Genomic DNA, 18,322 nt, shown 5'->3' on the forward strand with positions numbered 1-18,322 from the left:
ATTTTGGCCAGATGAGCCGTGTCCCTGTCCATATACAGACACGTCTGACTGAAGCCGGGCATCAGACAGCCGAATATGTCAGAATAAAGTTCAGGCCTGGTCCGCGGTTTATCATGTCTGATCTAGCATCAAATCAAATCAACTCGACCAAAAAACTTATCCGTGATTCAAACTATCGCGTGAAGACGAAGAGTTGCGACTTTCTGGAATGAAGAAACGAGCTTAACGACTTCGCACTGTAATTTTCTTTTTACAAAAATACGAGTACATAATATATCGCATCGCGTTAAACTCAAAAATACAAATAGGTACCTAGTCGTATTTTTTTTTCAACGCGATGAATTTTATTCAAAAAAGATTTTCACGTGTTCGAGATGATGTAACTGTTTATTTACAACACGAGCCCGAGGGTTTAGAGTAGGCTACTCAGATTTATATAAAGGAACTTTAAACCGCAAAATTTTCAAAATGATAGTTTTTTTTGTCGAACCATTATGTATATTTTAAAGAATGCTGCGACTAATTCGCGACGTTTTTCTTTCTAAAAAAAACAAACAAACAAACAAACAAACAAACAAACAAACAAACTGTATGGTAGGTACCCGATTGATCTACAAATAAGTCATTTAAAAAAATGAAACTCGGCCCATTTTATAACAACGATTTATTAAACTAACAAAATGGTTTTTTACACATAAATAATGGTCGTCTAAAAATGTTATACCGTATGATTAAACGATACAAAATAAATAGGTAGGTAACTTATATTATATTAAAAACGAAAAATAAATTTAAAAAAACAAAAATAATAATAAAAAGAAGAAGGAGGAGGAGAAGAAGAAGAAGAAGAAGAAGAAGATACTCGTAATAAATTAAAAAAGAAAAGAAAAGTAAACATGAAACATACAATACGTACCTCTATTACGTAATCGAGTAAATAATTAGTACAAGTATTTTGTAGACAATAAAACATATATGTACTAGGTATTAAAGTATACACGTAAACGTATAGGTATTAGACACATACAATCGTACGTAGGTAAGTGTACCTATGTAGATAATCGCATTTATGGCGTATGGCGTATGGATAAGTAGAAAAGGTTGCAAATGTGTGAGCGTGGATAGAACAAGTACAACTTACAAGTAATGTAGGTACTCGATCGTATAGCCGCAAGGAGGTCTCTTAAAAAATTAGGTACCTACCTAGATATTCTACATGCGGAAACAATTATACCTACCTATATTAGAATACGAGATGACGGTAATTTTTTTTTAGTTTTTTGGCATAGGTAGGTAGGTAGGTAGGTAGGTAGTTAGTTGTTGTTTTGAAATTATTAATGCGGTAGGTATTACAGCGTGCTAAAAAATTTCGATCATGCACACGTCGCAGCGAGTTTTTTTTCTTTTTTTTTTTGGTTAAAATTTTGTAGGTTGGACACGTAGAAATAGACATATGCACGAATCACAAGTCACCAGGGCTGGAATTATGAAAATTCGTTAGAGTTAACGAATTCGTTAACTCGCATATTTTTTCTGCGACCTTTCGTTAACTTTTCGTTAAGCCATGTTAAGTTTACGTGTGAGAAAATATCTCTCGTTAAGTTAACGAATAGTTAACGAATTCGTTAACTTTAACGAATTTTCATAATAGATACCCAGCGCTGCTGCTCACTATGACCAACTTATGTACAGTTTTAACAAAAAAAATTATTTCCGAGTATGCAGCGCGGTCAACGGTATAGCTATTGCGGTACCTATTGGGGTTGATAATTGATATGTACCATACAGAACTGCAGGCAGAAGCGTGCCACACGGGAAGTTGTTTGGTAGACAGGAGGGGGGGGGGGGTATTTCACCTCCCCCTTCCCGATCCAGACAGAAAAAATTTGGCAAAACGTCGAGTCGATAAGAACTTGTATGAACGGCGAAAATCGAGGAATCTTCAAAAAACCGCGGGTTTTCACTTCTCGAATTTGAAGCTCTCACACTCGCTTCGCTTCGGACAAAATCGAAAATTTTCCAAAAATGTTGCGCTCCCAACTTGTTCGGACAAACAAGTGTTCTATTCTCTTTTTGAATTTGATTTTCAACCAGCTATAGACCAGCGCCGTTTTTGAAAATTTAAAATTATTCAACATTAAGACGTAGGTAGGTACCTATGTACTACCTAGTCTACTCAAAATTTGTTCGAGCATCCAAAATTTGCGAGGGTGTGGGTGTGGGTGTGGGTGTGGGTGTGGGAGGTCTGGAGTAGAAATCTGGCGAAAAAAGTCGGGAAAATTTCAGTGCCCTCTCCCATTCGTCACGCCTCCGACTACAGGTACCTGCCGGCTGCCGGCATACGCGCGCGTACAGATCAAAAAGTATCTGTATTCTGTATGGGTCTATCGATAGTCTATCGACTATCGTCAGTATCTCGAGCAAGAGTAGATACAATAGGTAGTAGGTACTGTAGAATGTAGATAGGTATTTTATAGGTAAGATACAAACGAGTGGATGAGTATCGAGTATTAAGTAGGTACATTGTACGAGTAAGAATTAGAATAAGAATAAGGATAAGGATACGTGATGTACGGTGTGTACATACGATGACATAAAGCTCAAATTTTAAATTCGTTACACTAATACATACGACAAGCTGTCGGTGAAAGGCAATATCAAAGCTCGGAGTTTCTTTGAAAAAACAAAAAAAAATTGGTGCCAATTTGTGAATAATAGGTAAAAAATATAAATACATAAATATTAATAAAAGTATAACCGTAATAAATAGTTAATCGTATTTGTAATTTGTAATAATATCGTTGTACATTTATATTAAAAAATAAACGATGAAATAACGAGTAGTAATCGTAATCGCAATCGTATGGTACCCGGTACCCGGTACCCGGTACCCTGTACCCTATACGTACTCGTACATATACGAGTAGTTAATAACTAAGAAAACACAAACCGCGCAGTAGGTAACAAATGAGTCCTCGTGAACGGGTAAATCATCACTTTTATAGGTGTTGCATTTGCGATTTGCGATTTGCGATTTGCGATTTGCGATTTACGATTTACGATTTGCAATTTGCAATTTGCGGTTACCAACACTAATTTAAGTATAAAAACATTAATTCGATAAATAAGTACATAGGTAGGTATAGGTAAATCGATTGTACGAACACGAGTAACTACTCCTACTCGTCGTATATTGAAACTCGAATCAAATAGGGGGGGGGGGCTACTGAGTATAGTTAGTGTGAGAGTGGGAGTGGGAGTGGGACAAATTGTGGTGACTGGGGACTGGGGACTGAGGAGAGAAGGCAATTTTCGCCCATTTTGCGACCGGGTCCAATTTTACTATGGTTTACTGCGGAAAAGCATAACGAGTGTGTAAGTGCACTGTGCAGTAGCAGTACACGTGGTAGCTGGTATTGTATATCTACTTAGGTGTTATTTTTTGTAAAAATTGGCTGGCAATGTCGCTATCGCTATCGTTAGGCGTTAGGCCTAATATGCGACTGAATTAGCCTACCGTACAAGTATCACATCATGTTGAGCAAATAACTTAGCCAATTCGGCTGGTTACCTTTTCAAGGTTAGATTGGTCTCTTCCAAGCTTATATATGTAGTAGCTTTAATTTCGGTGCTTCTGCTTTTTGTCGTCAAAAACCAACCGCAACTTTTCCTACTTACGTATCGTTATCGTATTAGCGATACCTAGCCACCTAGGTAGGCGAGTAAGTCTACAAGTCTACCTACGAGCGAATAGCTGTAGCTGTGTAGTGTGTAGTGTGTAGCTGCTGTGTACCGTAGTTCGCATTCCCATAGTTGGAAATGAGACTACAGCTACCGCACATGACTCATCATTTACAGTAGGGATACGTCTACACTACACTGGATACGTATACGTAATATAATTACAGTATGTTTTATTTTTTTAGGTACCTAGGTATTAGGATCAAGTTGCGTGGATGGATAGTGGTTTAGTGGTACAGTTTGATATTGTACGTTGTACAGCTATACAGGTGTACAGGTGTACAGGTGTACACGTACGTTGCACGAGTAACGTTAACGCGCGCGTGGCAGGGCACAAAATAAGCTCTCGTTGCGAATTTCTTAAAAAGTACAAAACAAAATTTTCGCCGACTAAATGTAAGACTAGGTACAGCGGCGGCGTTGGTATGGTATGGTATGGTAATTATTGGTAACTACTTTTGGTTTTGAGTAAGGTATACCTACATCTGCATCTTACATTACCATTAATTTACATAGATACAATTACAATTTTGTAGGTGCATAACTGCATAAGTACGAGTAAGTAGATAGGGTACTCGCAATACGAATACCGCACCTATATGGGCTATGATACCTAATAACAATGACGATGGGGCAGGGCAGTGGGCACGGTTACAAAAGTACATATATGTAGGTAGGTACCTTACCTGTCAAGGTACATGCGAGTGTCGCGGTCGAGCTCGAGTACCATTACCAAACGGTCCACTTAACAGCTGTACTGCTGTAGGTATAGGTAACCACCGCGCAGGTTGATGCTTCGCTTTCTTTTACTTACAATTACATCTTCTTTCAAAACTGTCCGTAAGAGAAATCGCCTGTCTTCAAAACGAAAGCCTGCACCGGCTGGGCCACGTACGTAATACCATACCCGAGTTTGCAAACATGCCCATTGCCCATTGCCCCTTGCCCATTGCCCAGCACATCGAACAATACTATTTTTAGTTTGGTACGACATCGACATCGGCATCGGCACATTTATAATATGTACAATTAGTAGGGTAATACATATTGAACCGGCAATCCAGTAAGTAAGTAAACAGTACATACTGCATCTAGAGGAAGGAAGGGAGGGAGGGAGGTTGGACACTTGGACAGATACGGTATACAGAGGAGGGGGACGTGACGCGACGCGAGTAAACACAGAGATGTACTGTCTTACGTTGCGCTGCAATGAAACGAAAACGATAAAAATTAAAATTAGATACCTAGATATGTACATTACATACTTACATACGTAAATACACAATATACGAGTGTTTTGATTACATTCGAAGTAATACGAGTACGAGTACGAGTACGCGTACGATTAAACAAATAATACGAATAAGTAGATACGAGAATACGAGAGCACGAGCACGAGCAGATAGGCAGCTAAGTAGGTAGAAGGTAAGTAGTCAGTACATTGTGAAATATGTGTACACGTCATTGCCGCAGCTGGATACGGTTTTTCGTACGTATAAGGTACGCTTCGTTTTGCCCAATAGGTAATTGGCAATTGGCAATTGGCATTTGGCATCCGGTATCCGGAATCCAACTAATAAGACGTAGGTATAGGTACGCGTAATAACTACTGGTCGTATCTACTCGATACACATCGATGCGATCGCCACAGAAACATTTATACAGTATACACATACGTACGACCTGAGGGTACGTACACGTACACGTAGCATCTCCTAGGTAGGTACCGCTAAACTGTTTTATTGGCACGCCCGTCCGCGTCCACGTCCGCGTCCGCGTCCGCGTCCGCGCCAGTCAAAACGATAGTCTGAAAATGAGCAGTTAATCAGCCTACGATTACCAAGTTGTTCGGGATCTTATTTTTAACGTACGACGTACGACGTACGACGTACGAGTAGAAATAACCAAGGTATGTACATACTTTAGGCTGGTATTACGATTACGACAATCTGCAAACGTTGACAAAGCGTTAACCGCGAGGTCGAAGCACTTCTTTGCTCCGTCATTATTTGACGGAACGTTGACGGAGTGTCGATGTCGTCTGTCGTAATACCAGCCCTAATAAGTTGGTAGGTACCTATAATATTATACCATTACGTATAGGTATTAGGTACCTAAAAATAAAAATGCAGGATATACGTCGTACGTGTAGATACATATTTAGGTAGCTACTCACCAAATTACACGATTTCAGCTTCTACGAAAATCCCTTGTAATGGAAAAAGAAGAAGAGCAGAAACAGAGCGTACGCGACGGGAAAAACAAATCTGGCAATCACATCTATTGTCTTGGCAACTCGGATCGGATGCGGTGGCTCTTTCTTCCTCAACTGAAAAACAAGAACGAGTAGCTATGTAAACACTCCTACAACTGCCAACTGGAGCCAGACATCTGGTTTCTCATTGCACTTTACATCGGACGTGCGCGAGGGATAATACGAGTAATCAATCGGATTCGATCGAGTTTCCAATCAAATTTAATCCGATCTGGTTACTTGGTCAGATTCGATCGAGTATTCTTTATCGGATCTAATCGGATTGTGAACGGAGCTAATCCGATGTAAACTTTTTCATCTGTGCAGAAATCCGGAAATTAATTCGCCGTGTCGAGAAGCTCCCTGGCCCAAATTTTCACTCGATTCGCAAATAAATTTTTTTCTCAAAAAAAAAAAAAAATATGCAAATTTTCAAAAAAAAATTGAGGAAAATATGTTTTCAGACTAATTCGAAGTCAGGGTTGCTCCCTTATTGAAAACTGATTTTTTTTTGCAAAAAATTAAATTTTCTCGAGTAAAGTATATACGTATACGTGATATAAATCGAGGCTCGATTCGGACGTTGCTTCGAGCGCAGCGACCTCGAATTAGGTAGTCAAAAGTGGTCGTATAGTACTTGAAAAATGTAGTTTTCAGAAGCAATTTTTCGGCCCTCTTTCGAGTGTGAAAATTGGACATTTTCAGGTGGAGGCATTCGGGATGAGAATATCCGACTCTCGAGAAACTCCCCTGGCTAAAATTTTCTCTCGATTTGCGATCGAAATAGTTGGACTTGTTTTCGAAAATAATACGCCTCGTATTTACGGCAAACTGATTATGCAATTTTATTAACTCGACGCGTTGCTCCCGCAAGTTCGCAACGAATCTTGGTATACCTATATACCTAATTAACATATTTTATTAGCTGGTTAGGTCGAAAGTGGTAGGATTTTTTCATTTTTCATCGTGATTTTCAACCAACTCGAGGCCGGGCCGCGGAGTCCGAATCTGGCGTCCGCACGAAGCCTTCGTCGCTTCTTTATGGTGAAAATTTCGTATACCTACCTATGTATTTCCGAAAAAACGAGACTATTATTTTCGATAAAATGCGTTTGTTTCTCGAAACAATTCATTTTTGCTCAATTTCGTCTTCAAAAACAACTAGTCCAGTGCAGTCCAGATCGGACGTAATTTTTCTGCTAAGCGCCGTCGAATCAGTCGGAAAAGGTCGTGAAAAACGTAATTTTCAGAAACAATTTTTTGGCTCGATTTTGAACTGAAAAACTGACAATGCCCGAACGATAAAAGCCTGTGGGAGAAAAACGCGTCACCAGAAATAAATTCACCGTGTCGACAAACCCTCCCGCTCTCCCGGTCCAAATTTCCTCTCGATTTATGACCAACAATTTTTTTCTCGAAAAAATAAAATCGTGTAAAACGCGTTTTTTTTCGAATAATACGATATCGTCGAGTCCAAATGCGGTGTCCGATTGCAGCGTTCGATTAGAGCTCTGGTCATTCCTTCGTCAGCGAATAACCGACGCTTTATTTCTCGGAAAAAACGTATACGTATACGTATACGTATACGTATACATACGTATAGATAAGTAGGGTAGTACGTCTTAGTAGAATAGTAGAGGTAAAGCCAAAGGCACTTACGTCGGCCGTTGTTGGTCCTAAAATTCCAACGTTGTTGATTTCGTGTTGGTGTTTGCAAGCGTTTGGAGTGCAACCAGTTGTACAGTTGGTGCACGTGATATCGCTGCCATTTTCATCGCGTTTCTTATTGTTATTATTGTTACCCTGCGGACATACGATCAAGTCAACGTGCTCATTACGATAGGTATACGTATACGTATACGAGTACATATACTCGTAACTGCATTCGGTGAAAATCTCACCCAGTAATAGGTATAGGTACGAGTAATTTAGGTCTAGCGTCTAGCGTCTATAGGTAGGTAGAGGTACAGTACTGCAGGGTGGACAGAAATACTAGTATCGTCAACCCCGCAGAAAGTTTATCATTAAAAATAGGTAGGTAACTAGGTATAGTTTGGCAGCGTGAAATACTCGTAGATGCATAATATTTCATATGGTTAGTGGAAAGTTATCATCTCAGTCCAATAACCAAAATCATACGCTATCACTATCATTACCTATTAGGTATACTCGTACTCGTATCATTCACCGTGATCAACCGAAAACCGAAATATTTAGCAGAAAACTTTTTGAGGGGTTCACGATATCTCTGTCCACCCTGTAGGTACAATGTACTCGTAATACATAGCATCGCATCGCATCGAATCGCTATACGCCGTACGCCGTACGCCGTACGCCGTACGCCGCACGCGTCGCGTGGACAGTGAGGATGAGGGCTTTCAATTTTCGACTTACGAGTAGATATAAAAATTAGAATACGTGTACAAGTAGGTATACGTCTTATTTTTGTACAGGATCTTCAATACTTGGTGAGATGCCTTTGGTTTGGTACATTTTCATCACTTATAGGTACCTATGCTACGTGAATCAGTAGGTCACTCGATTCGGATCAACGTGAATGAAAATACAGCTAGGTACTCGTGTACATAGGTACTTATGTGTACATCTACTTACTCGTTGCACCAATGTTGTAGCATGCGCTATAAGTAGGTACCTACACAAGTACACATATACCTTAACAATACCAAAAGCTCTTCGAACGTAAAGTACATACGTAATTACATGTATGTACCTACGTATATATCGTAGGTAGTAGGTAGTAGGTACGAGTATTTCAACGTCACGTCACGCGTCACGAGAAAAACGTGGCAAACAGACGGCGCGGCGCGGCGCGCCGGCAATTTCGAGTACAAATTAAATGAAAACTTTCCGGCTAAAACTTTCAAAATTGGAGCATTTGAGCGGCGGCGCGGCGGTGGCAGCAGCGACAGGCAAAAAAAGAAAGTGCAGTAGTAGCCTAATAATAAAGGCGTGGGCGTGGGCGTGCGGCGGCTTGTGCTCGACATCGAAATGGTCACTGGTCACTGGTCAGTCCTCGCACCTTTGTAAACCTCATCTAATAGTCACCGTACGCGTCGCGTGTTGCATATTCCCGTTTTAATTGTTAGCTAAGTAGGTATATACCAACTTATGCAGGTACGAAGGTACATTTCATATGTACCTAGTACCTACTCAGTTTAGATTGCTGAAATGAATAAAATGGAGCTTATCGCAAAATCGTATATTATGCGATAAGCGGCGAGTATACCTACTTACACTGTCCCTTCGAATAACCACACACACACACACACACACACACACACACTAGATCCTAGGTCTCGCCTACAAAAGAAAGGGCATTCCGTTGTCTAATTGCTAACTAAGATGCAATACGAATAGGTACATTTTGTGTAACACCCGACTACAAAATATTCGAGTACGGTATTTTGCGATTTGCGCATACAATTTGAGATGTAGGTACGTATTATAGGTAGGCTTCAGGTACATAAGTGTTCGCCCCAAAGTGGAAAAGAACAAACCAAAAAAAAAAAAAAAAATTCAAAAAGAGGGAAAGTAAAAAAAAAAAAAAACAAAACTCAACAACAAACAAACGAACAAAAAAAGAGAAAGAGACGAAAGACGCGACTACACGTATAGGTAGAGAGGTACGCACAAAGTCAAAGACGCGAACAAAAATGTGAAAAATAGCGAAAAATGTTTGCTTCGTGAAAAAGCTGCATTGTAGACCTCGAAGCCTAGGTACGGTACGCAAAATTATAATTACCAAAAAAGTAAGTAAATATTTCGCGAATGTAGAATAAATTTTAAAAAATTCAATAGTAAAAACAAAGAATTTCTACGTACAAAATGTAATTTATTAAAAAGTTGAAAAAAAAATTGAAAAACAAAAAAATACAAAGGAAAAGACGAAACGAATAAGCGGATTTTTAAGCTGGTTCTTACCAGCGGAGTTGACATAAAAATACCAATTTGACTGAGCACAACGGGTAATCGCTGCAAACACACAAAAATGCACAAAACACACATGCAAACCGTATAGTTATCTAGGTATTGAAACGGAAAAACAAAACAAAAATGTTGAGAAAAAAATAGATATACATACAGATAGATAGGTAAGTACAAATACGTAGGTAAGTATAGAATCAGACATCGCACGATGAAGAAAAATGATAAGAAAAAGACAAAAACAAAAAAAAAACAAAAAAAAAGATAAAAAAATAATAACAATGACGACGACGACGACGATGATGATGATACGTAATTTACGATTACGCGGTATTTAATAAATAGGTACGCAAAAACAATACAAAATGTAACACAATACACAACACCCAACTACGAGTAACTATTCTATAAAGGTACCTATAGGTTGGCATTTTGTAATTAGGTACACAACACACGTACAAGTAGGTATGTACGTAGACGTACGAGTAGAACGACGAACAGAATAGCAGAAAAATCATTAAGGAGCACCTAAGAAGATGATTAACGGCTGCTACCCGTACCCGTGCCCGTGCCCGTGCCCGTACCGCAAATAACCCGCCGCCACCCGCCACCCGCCAGGCAAAGGCAAAAGGGGAGCGGGCCGGACCGTGTACTTTTCATTAGGTACTATCCATTACCCATTATCCTGTACCTACGAGTACCTACGTGTAGCGATTAAGTAAGTATACCTACACCAACACATACAGAAAGAATACGAGTAGATAGGTAGAGGTACATATTGTTGTCGTAGTCGTAGACGTTAAACTGAGTTACATTACATTATACATATATGAAAGGCTATTCTTCTCATACATTACGCGTACGTAGGTTGCTCGTATCAAAACAGGTAAGTAGATAGGTACTGCAGGCAGAATGCAGATTCAAAAATGAAAAATGATACATATACAGTATGTACCTACTTAATTATGTAGGTAGGTAGGCATACGCTGTACAGGTACACCGTACACATAATTTAAGGTGTGATGGTGATTAGCCTGCAGCGGTCAACGTTTCGGTTCGGGTAATATTATGTAAGTACCTACGAGTATATACGAGGTAAAAAGTTTTTACCTGTATTACGGGATTTTCTCCGGGTCTGTAAACGACGTTGTGAAGCGGCCGTTTACGTCCGACGTAATTAACGCAAACGAATTCCAAAAGGCTGGCGTAAATGAAAAACATGCACACTCCGTCCCAAACGTTCATGGCTGTTAAATTCGATACAACGGGCAGAGTGGAGCGAAAACCGTTTGAAGTTGTAAAAAAATTGAGCATTGTCGTAACACCTGCCAACACATACGTACATTCGTCTTTATAATATAGCTGGTAGCTGGTAGCTGCTAGGTGGTATGTAGGTGGTAGGTGGTTGGTAGTTGTCGACCAAAATCAAATAGGTACGAGTTGCTGGAAATTAAGCGGATCTATTCGTCGAGGTACAAATATAGGTACTTATATAATCAGCGTATTACTTCCATTCGAGGGTTTAGACATTTTTATATGATATTTATCGCAACTGTAGCCGTAGGTGGAGGTAGGAGGTAGGAGGTAGGAGGTAGGAGGTACTCCGCGACTACTCGAATACGAGTAACTTACCAATCATTACTCTGGCAGGCACGGCGTTCCATTCCAGCCAAAATGTTATAAACGAAGACGTCACTAAAATAATACCCGGTATAAAAACTGTCGTAAAGTAGAACACACGATCTCTGGTGAACATTAATTCCACCTTTAAGCAGCTGTAATTACCTGCAAATAAGTACACATCGCCGCGATTAATATACTCGTAGGTTTTTATGGCCTTTCTTCTTCTTCTTTTTTTTTTTTTTTTTTGAAAATTAGGAATTTCTAAAATACGACCGAGGCGACACTAAAACGATTTAAAACCACCTCCGATCGACTCGAAATGTCAAAATCGGGGTATGAATAAAATTTTAGCTTTCCAACTTCACGGAGTAAAATTTTGTAGAAATTACAACTTTCAAGAATCGGCCGGAGGCTAAAAAAAAAAAAAAAAAACTGCTCCAAGCGGTTCGAGAACGATGCCAATCGATTTGTGACGTTGAAAATGGGACATTTACCAAATTTAAGCTTTCTAGCTCGATTCGGTGAAATTTTAGCTTTCCCAATAATTTTTGATCGTTTGATTTTTTTAAATTTGATAAAATTCGGAAAATGCAGTTCAGAACCCTAAATTAATCTAAAAATCGCGAGAACAACGCGATATTTCGGGAGATACCAATCACCCAAACATATCGTCGAGTTCACTGTGCCCGAATCTTTTGGACCGAACTTTTGGTGCAATTTTAATACTATCCGAGTTTTCTTTTTTTGTTTTTGATTTCGTCAATTTTGCAATAAATTCTCCAAACAATCGCAATTTTTTGTAATGAATTTCGCCATTACCTCGCCAACTTTCCAGCTTGCATGTAATAGTTTGATTTTTTATCAGATAAGCGTTCAATGTTTTCAAAGACGGCGACTTTCTCAACGTTGCTTCGTCATTTTTCCATACGTATTCGATTGCTGATTTTTCGTATGATACTGAAACATGAAAAAAAAATATTTACTCACGAGTATACCGAGTAGGCCTATTGCATTCGCATGATACGTATTGCACGTATTAGAAATCGAATAAATTTAGTGAGAAAAAATGCGCGAGCGAGCGGCGCGGCGAGCCGGCCGAGCCGATGATGTTAATAAAATTGCCTACTCGGTTCGCCGTAAATACGAGTACGAGGCACGAGGAGGCGGAGGAGGCGACGAGTTATCGTATTTACGGCAAACCGAGTAGGCAACTTTATTAACGTGGAACGCGCAAACGCGGGTGCGCCTAACCACGTGTGGCGCGTACGTATACGATGCGATGCGATGCATTTACGTAGACGTACATACATGCGAGTATGTTACTACGTATTTACTACGACTATGAATCAGTGAGAGGGTGAGTGACGTGGGGTGGCGATGGCGATGGCAATGGCGGTGTCTCGTATTTCGCGGCATTAAAGGCCCTATTGGCTATTTTGTCTAAAAATTACGTACATGTTTTGTGCAAAATTTTTACACGAAATTGTCGATAATAATGAAGGATTAGATACCTATTAAGTATCTACTACAAAGATGGATCAAATTTATGAGACCAATCAGTTGGGTGCTGGGTACAGCTTATTACATATAGGTATATAGGTACCTAGTACTTTTCGAAAAACCTGCAGTACATATACCGTACAAGCGACTAGCGAGCGCATTAGGCCTAACGAGAGTAGCGATAGGTACATATTAGGCATACGTGTAAGCGTAAGTTACTTACTGCTTTCCATGGCGAATGAACACAGCGGGTCGTCAAATGGAAATACGCTGATACTTCCTTGACACGATAAAATTAAATGTCGTCTATAATTTGCAAATGAACGAAAATTAGATAGGTACCTACTCGTATTAGCCTATAGCCTACACATATCCGACACCTAAAATTTTCAATCGTCGTACAAGTACTCGTATAAAACAAGACCCGCGAACGATTTTTGATTTGTTTAAAAACGGATTTGGTTGCAGTTTGCAGTTGGCAGTTGGCAGTTTGCACTTACCTAGTGTAATACACGATTGTGCCATTTCTAAACACCTTTAGAGCAAAATGAACCGGTATGAGAGGCGTTTTGAAGTCGCCGTGCATTATAAAATAAGTATCAGGAAGCCAGACGTCGTCGTGGTGGTGTATACCGTTCAAGTATTCGTATTTGCTTTGATTTCCGTAGTTCAGTCTGGGATCCTGCCATTGTTGCTGCAGCAGGAATTCCACTTCGTATTTCTAAATCATATACGAGTACGAGTACGAGTATGAGTATGAGTATGAGTATGGTACACGTAGGTCGTAGGTAGAGGTACTCGTACGTACCCACTACCCACTACCCACATTAGGGTGGATCGGCCATAAAAAAAATAGTCGGTCCATGTATTTTCACTCAATTCGACGGAGACCTTAATTCGTTTCGAGTTTGAAGATACCCGCAAAAAATAAGAGGGCATTTTTGAAAAAATCGTTCGAGGGCCCATTTTCAACTCTAAATGAAGATCTCATCTGCTAAATTTGGTCAGAATTCGTCGACTTTTTTTTCACGAATCACGATCCACGCCAATGTACATACTCGCGAGTATCAATAATTACCCACTTGCGTTAGTTATATCTATACTATAAGTACATCTACATACATACGTATTAGGTATCGATAAACGAATAAATACCGCCACAACTAGGTATAAAGTTGTGGCGGATCTAGGAGCTAGGACTACAAGTTTTTAAAACGACATCTCTCGCACTCTCGCACTCCGCGTAAGTACCTACTAAAATAATTCAGCGACAAAATTCCCTCGTTTACAAGTACAAGTACGAGTACGAGTAGGTTGGTAATTTTTATCTCTACAGACAAGTAGGTACGAAACGAATGTATCTCATCCTCCCCCTGTTATGTCGCTTACTATTTGCACGTATTTTATACTCGTAGATCTAGTCCTGTTCATACTTGGCACGTATCTAGAATCTAGATACTCGTAATAATATGTACATACAGTAGTACAAATACATACCAAACTCGATTCGTCCGGTGAGGCCAGACTCATTAGAAGTACACTCATGTTCACAGTTAGAGTACCTAAAATCAGAAAACAGCGTAATCACGAGTAGGTACCTACTTGTAAACAGGTACATACGAAATGTGTGTACAATGTACGTGTGAGTTACGAGAGTCTTGGCGTGTAATATTATTCGTTATAGGTATGTATGTACAATAGGGCGGGTCGAAAAAAAACGTAGGCCTCAGAATTTTCTGAAATTCACATATGTGGTTCCTTTTGAGTTGAAACCACCCCAAAAAAAATTTAGCCCCCCGCGGCACCATGGGGCTGAGCCACGTGGTGCCGCGGGGGGCTAAATTTTTTTTTGGGGTGGTTTCAACTCAAAAGGAACCACATATGTGAATTTCAGAAAATTCTGAGACCTACGTTTTTTTTCGACCCGCCCTAATGTACAATGTACATATAGACGAAAAGAGAGAGTGCTGATGAGAATGGTGGCAAAAGGAAGGTAGAGGTAGGAGGTACTCACCATCAACTGGCGGAAGTAATCGTTTATCGTAACGAGTTCTCTTCAACAGATTATCTAAAATTTCTTTATCGGATTTGCCTTCGTCGAATCTGCAACCAAATACATACATACATATTATACGAATCAGAAAAGCATTTAGCCCTGTAAGTAAGCACTAAGCACCTAGCTAAGTGCCTACTCGACACGTATCGTATAGGTACACTTGTGTTTTGCCACTACTCGAGACATTTTTTACTGCGAAAATTCGCAAAAACATCGAACGTAGGTACGCGATTACGAAACATAAATCTTGATTTAAGTAGGTATAAAACGCTAGAATTTTGCCGAATTGGTCATTTTTACGGATCATTCGATCGTTCGTTCCTTAATAAATTCACGAGTGATTCCCGCGGATACGAGTACTTTTGCGAAGATGAAATTTACGAGTAATGTGATTTTCGCAGCTCACTCGGCCCGAATAATGCGCATCGTATAATACATTTTTCAGTAGGTAGGTACCTTCTGTACCTACTTAGTGGCGCGGGCGTTTATTTCAACGTTTCGGGAGTTTCTCGTCATTTTTATGCGCTATGTATGTATACTCGTAAGTACCTATACCTAGTTTTTTTAGCAAAAATTTCATCACTCGATCAGTTAATCCCGATTGCGATTATTGGTAAGTTTAGGAAAATGATTTTACGTAACATCAGATTCTGCCAGCACCCGGCTATTATTCGATGGTAAGTAGGACTGTAAAAGTGTAGAAGTAGGTAGGATGAAACTGCCTTGTTGATGTGTGGATTTTTGTTTTCGAGCCATTCCTCGAGTAGCACCGCACTATCGGCTACCTGCCTATATTCGTATCCTACAAAGCACGATTTTTAGACATTTTACAGGTGACGATTTTTGAAGATAATGACCCCGAATTTTTATTTTTTTTATTTCTAGATTTTTTTGACCCGCGACATCGACCCCAAAATCCACTTTGAAAACTTGAAATCAATGCGATCGAGAGTCGAAAATCTGGGAAAAGGACACAAAAATTATTTTTACATTATTTTCATCGTAGATATTTTCGCGCTGGCTGCTCCTGATCATAAAACAAATTGAAAACGCAATTTTCTTCCAGCCTAAGGGGTTAATTTTTTCCTCGCAATATACGAGTATAATATACTATCAATTATTGATACCTATCAAAAACGTCAAACTATCTATAGATATAGATAAGTACCTACGTTATATTCATCAACACTACTCGTAGTTTGGACCAAATTCGTAAATTTTTTTATCCAAATGTTTCCTCTGTAAGGGTTGTAGCCTGTAGGCTATACCTACTCGCTATTTTCGCGGGCTCGAACCATATTTGGCTGGAAACTACGAGTAATACCTAGCCTAATATAATAGGTATTATGTAAAACACGAGTTGGTATATTATTTTCGCAAATTTTCAAAGTAAGCACTCGTATTTGGGACTGTACGAACATGTGTCGATAGCAGCAAATCTATGTGTAGGTATATATCGTAGGCGAATAGCGAATACGAACTGGGAACACGCACGAGTACGTCGTATAGGTAAGAGGTACGAGTATTATAGCGCAGACCCTGACGCTGGAGATGGGTAACGGTGCACAGCTGCACAGCTGCACAGCTGCACGCGGAACGGATGACGGGTGACGGGTGACGGGTGGCTTAATGTGCGAGCAAGTGGTATAGGTTATGGTTCGAGATTCGAGATTCGAGATTCCACATTACATAAATGCTCGCTTACAGCTTACACGGTATGTACATAGGTACCTACGACTACTAGTATCTCGTTAGGTACCTATATCGAAGACAAAAAAGACAGGTATATTGCCTACAGCAGCAGCAGCAGCAGCAGCAGCAGCAGCAGCAGCAGCGCTATTTGGTAGAGTAAATACGCGTAGCATCATCGAGCAAATAGACGTGATACTTACAAATCGACAGCCGAAAAGGTTTCTTTTATCGCATTCGATACAACGCATAAAAAGATTATGGTCCCTCGTAACAGCAAACTTTTATCCATATTAGGACATCTGAAATTAGCAAACGCAAAACCCAATCGAATTAATCTCCGACCGAGAAAATATTACGCCGGTACGAGTAAGTAAGTACTTAGGGTAAATGAAAATGAAATACCTACTCGTAAAATAAATAAATACTTAGGTAAAATAATCTCTCAATAACGTAGAAAAAGAACACCGAGTACCCAGCTACTTTTTAAATAAATGTAGTAGGCTGATAATTATACGTCTGCGACATGTCACGATACGTAAAGATACATATACTTACGTACATACATATGTACGAGCAAATACTGCAGTGCACTACTACAAGGTAGGTATACGTACGTAATACGTATACTCGTATTTCAAGTGCAAGATACGAATATGAAAGCGAAGGGGAAGGGTCAAGGAGTATTGTTTGAAAATATAGGTAGTAGTTACGAGCGAAACACGTGGGTTCGTAGTAGGCCACGTCCGCGTCCGCGTCCGCGTCCGCGTCCGACGCGATAATGCACTTGGAATAGCTGTAGCTCAAAATGAAAAATGTTGCTCCCGTAGCCCGTAATTGGTAGATTAGCGATCAAACGAGGTGTAGGACCGCCGTATACCGTATATACAGTAGGCCTACAGTAGGTAAGTTGGCTTTAGCTAGGATCGCGATCGGTTCGATACATGTACCTAATTACTAGGTACCTACTCGTATTTTCTTTTCTCGGTTACTCGTATTACTCGTACTCGTGAATTTCACGTAGGTATATAGGCGGTACACGACATGGCACACGCCATCGTCATCGTCATCGTCATTGCAGGACGCGCGACGCGGAGGCCTACGGACTGGCATGGCACTGTACTCGTACTCGTATATATGTAATGAGTATAGCCATAGCCTGACTCGGCGCTATCGTCGATCGCCATCGTGAAGAAAACGGCGGCGCCGCGGGCGCTTTATTACAAAAATGTTAGCCAGTTTTAGTTATTATCGATTTGCCGAGACGTACGTCGCGCCGCACCGCGCCGCTCCACCTCGCCCCTGCCGCACTTATCGTGCCATTTTTGGTAACCGATAGTCTAGACGAAAGTTGCAAAGTCGTGCGCGTAAAACGAGCGGAAAAATAATAAAGAAAAAAATACTAACTTAGTCGTCGTAATCGGCGGCAGAAGGAGAAAAGAAACCCCCGCGCCACGCTACGCCCGCGCCACCGAGCTAACGAACAAGGCTATACAGATTACAGAATGAAGAAA

At 40.1% G+C, this 18,322-nt stretch overlaps 1 protein-coding gene across 4 annotated transcripts in view; it reads right to left on the reverse strand.

The window, feature by feature from the left end:
• Nucleotides 1–646: 646 nt before the first annotated feature.
• Nucleotides 647–18,322, reverse strand: part of pHCl-1 (pH-sensitive chloride channel 1) — a 46,904-nt gene continuing 29,228 nt past the window's right edge. For 3 of the 4 annotated variants that reach the window (XM_065347627.1, XM_065347629.1, XM_065347630.1), the window contains exons 3-14: nt 17,012–17,110; nt 15,078–15,166; nt 14,561–14,625; nt 13,564–13,784; nt 13,287–13,369; nt 12,383–12,520; nt 11,573–11,725; nt 11,051–11,265; nt 9,938–9,988; nt 7,655–7,798; nt 5,918–6,070; nt 647–5,548 (exon numbers count right to left, since the gene is read on the reverse strand). In XM_065347627.1, the coding sequence (XP_065203699.1) occupies nt 5,939–6,070; nt 7,655–7,798; nt 9,938–9,988; nt 11,051–11,265; nt 11,573–11,725; nt 12,383–12,520; nt 13,287–13,369; nt 13,564–13,784; nt 14,561–14,625; nt 15,078–15,166; nt 17,012–17,100 (1,380 nt within the window). In that variant the 5' untranslated portion in view covers nt 17,101–17,110 and the 3' untranslated portion in view covers nt 647–5,548; nt 5,918–5,938. The remainder of the gene's footprint in view (nt 5,549–5,917; nt 6,071–7,654; nt 7,799–9,937; nt 9,989–11,050; nt 11,266–11,572; nt 11,726–12,382; nt 12,521–13,286; nt 13,370–13,563; nt 13,785–14,560; nt 14,626–15,077; nt 15,167–17,011; nt 17,111–18,322) is intronic. The other variant, XM_065347631.1, reaches the window with a different exon arrangement.

The sequence above is a fragment of the Planococcus citri genome, chromosome 2 (assembly GCF_950023065.1).
Source record: "Planococcus citri chromosome 2, ihPlaCitr1.1, whole genome shotgun sequence".
In the NCBI taxonomy this organism is placed as follows: domain Eukaryota; kingdom Metazoa; phylum Arthropoda; class Insecta; order Hemiptera; family Pseudococcidae; genus Planococcus; species Planococcus citri.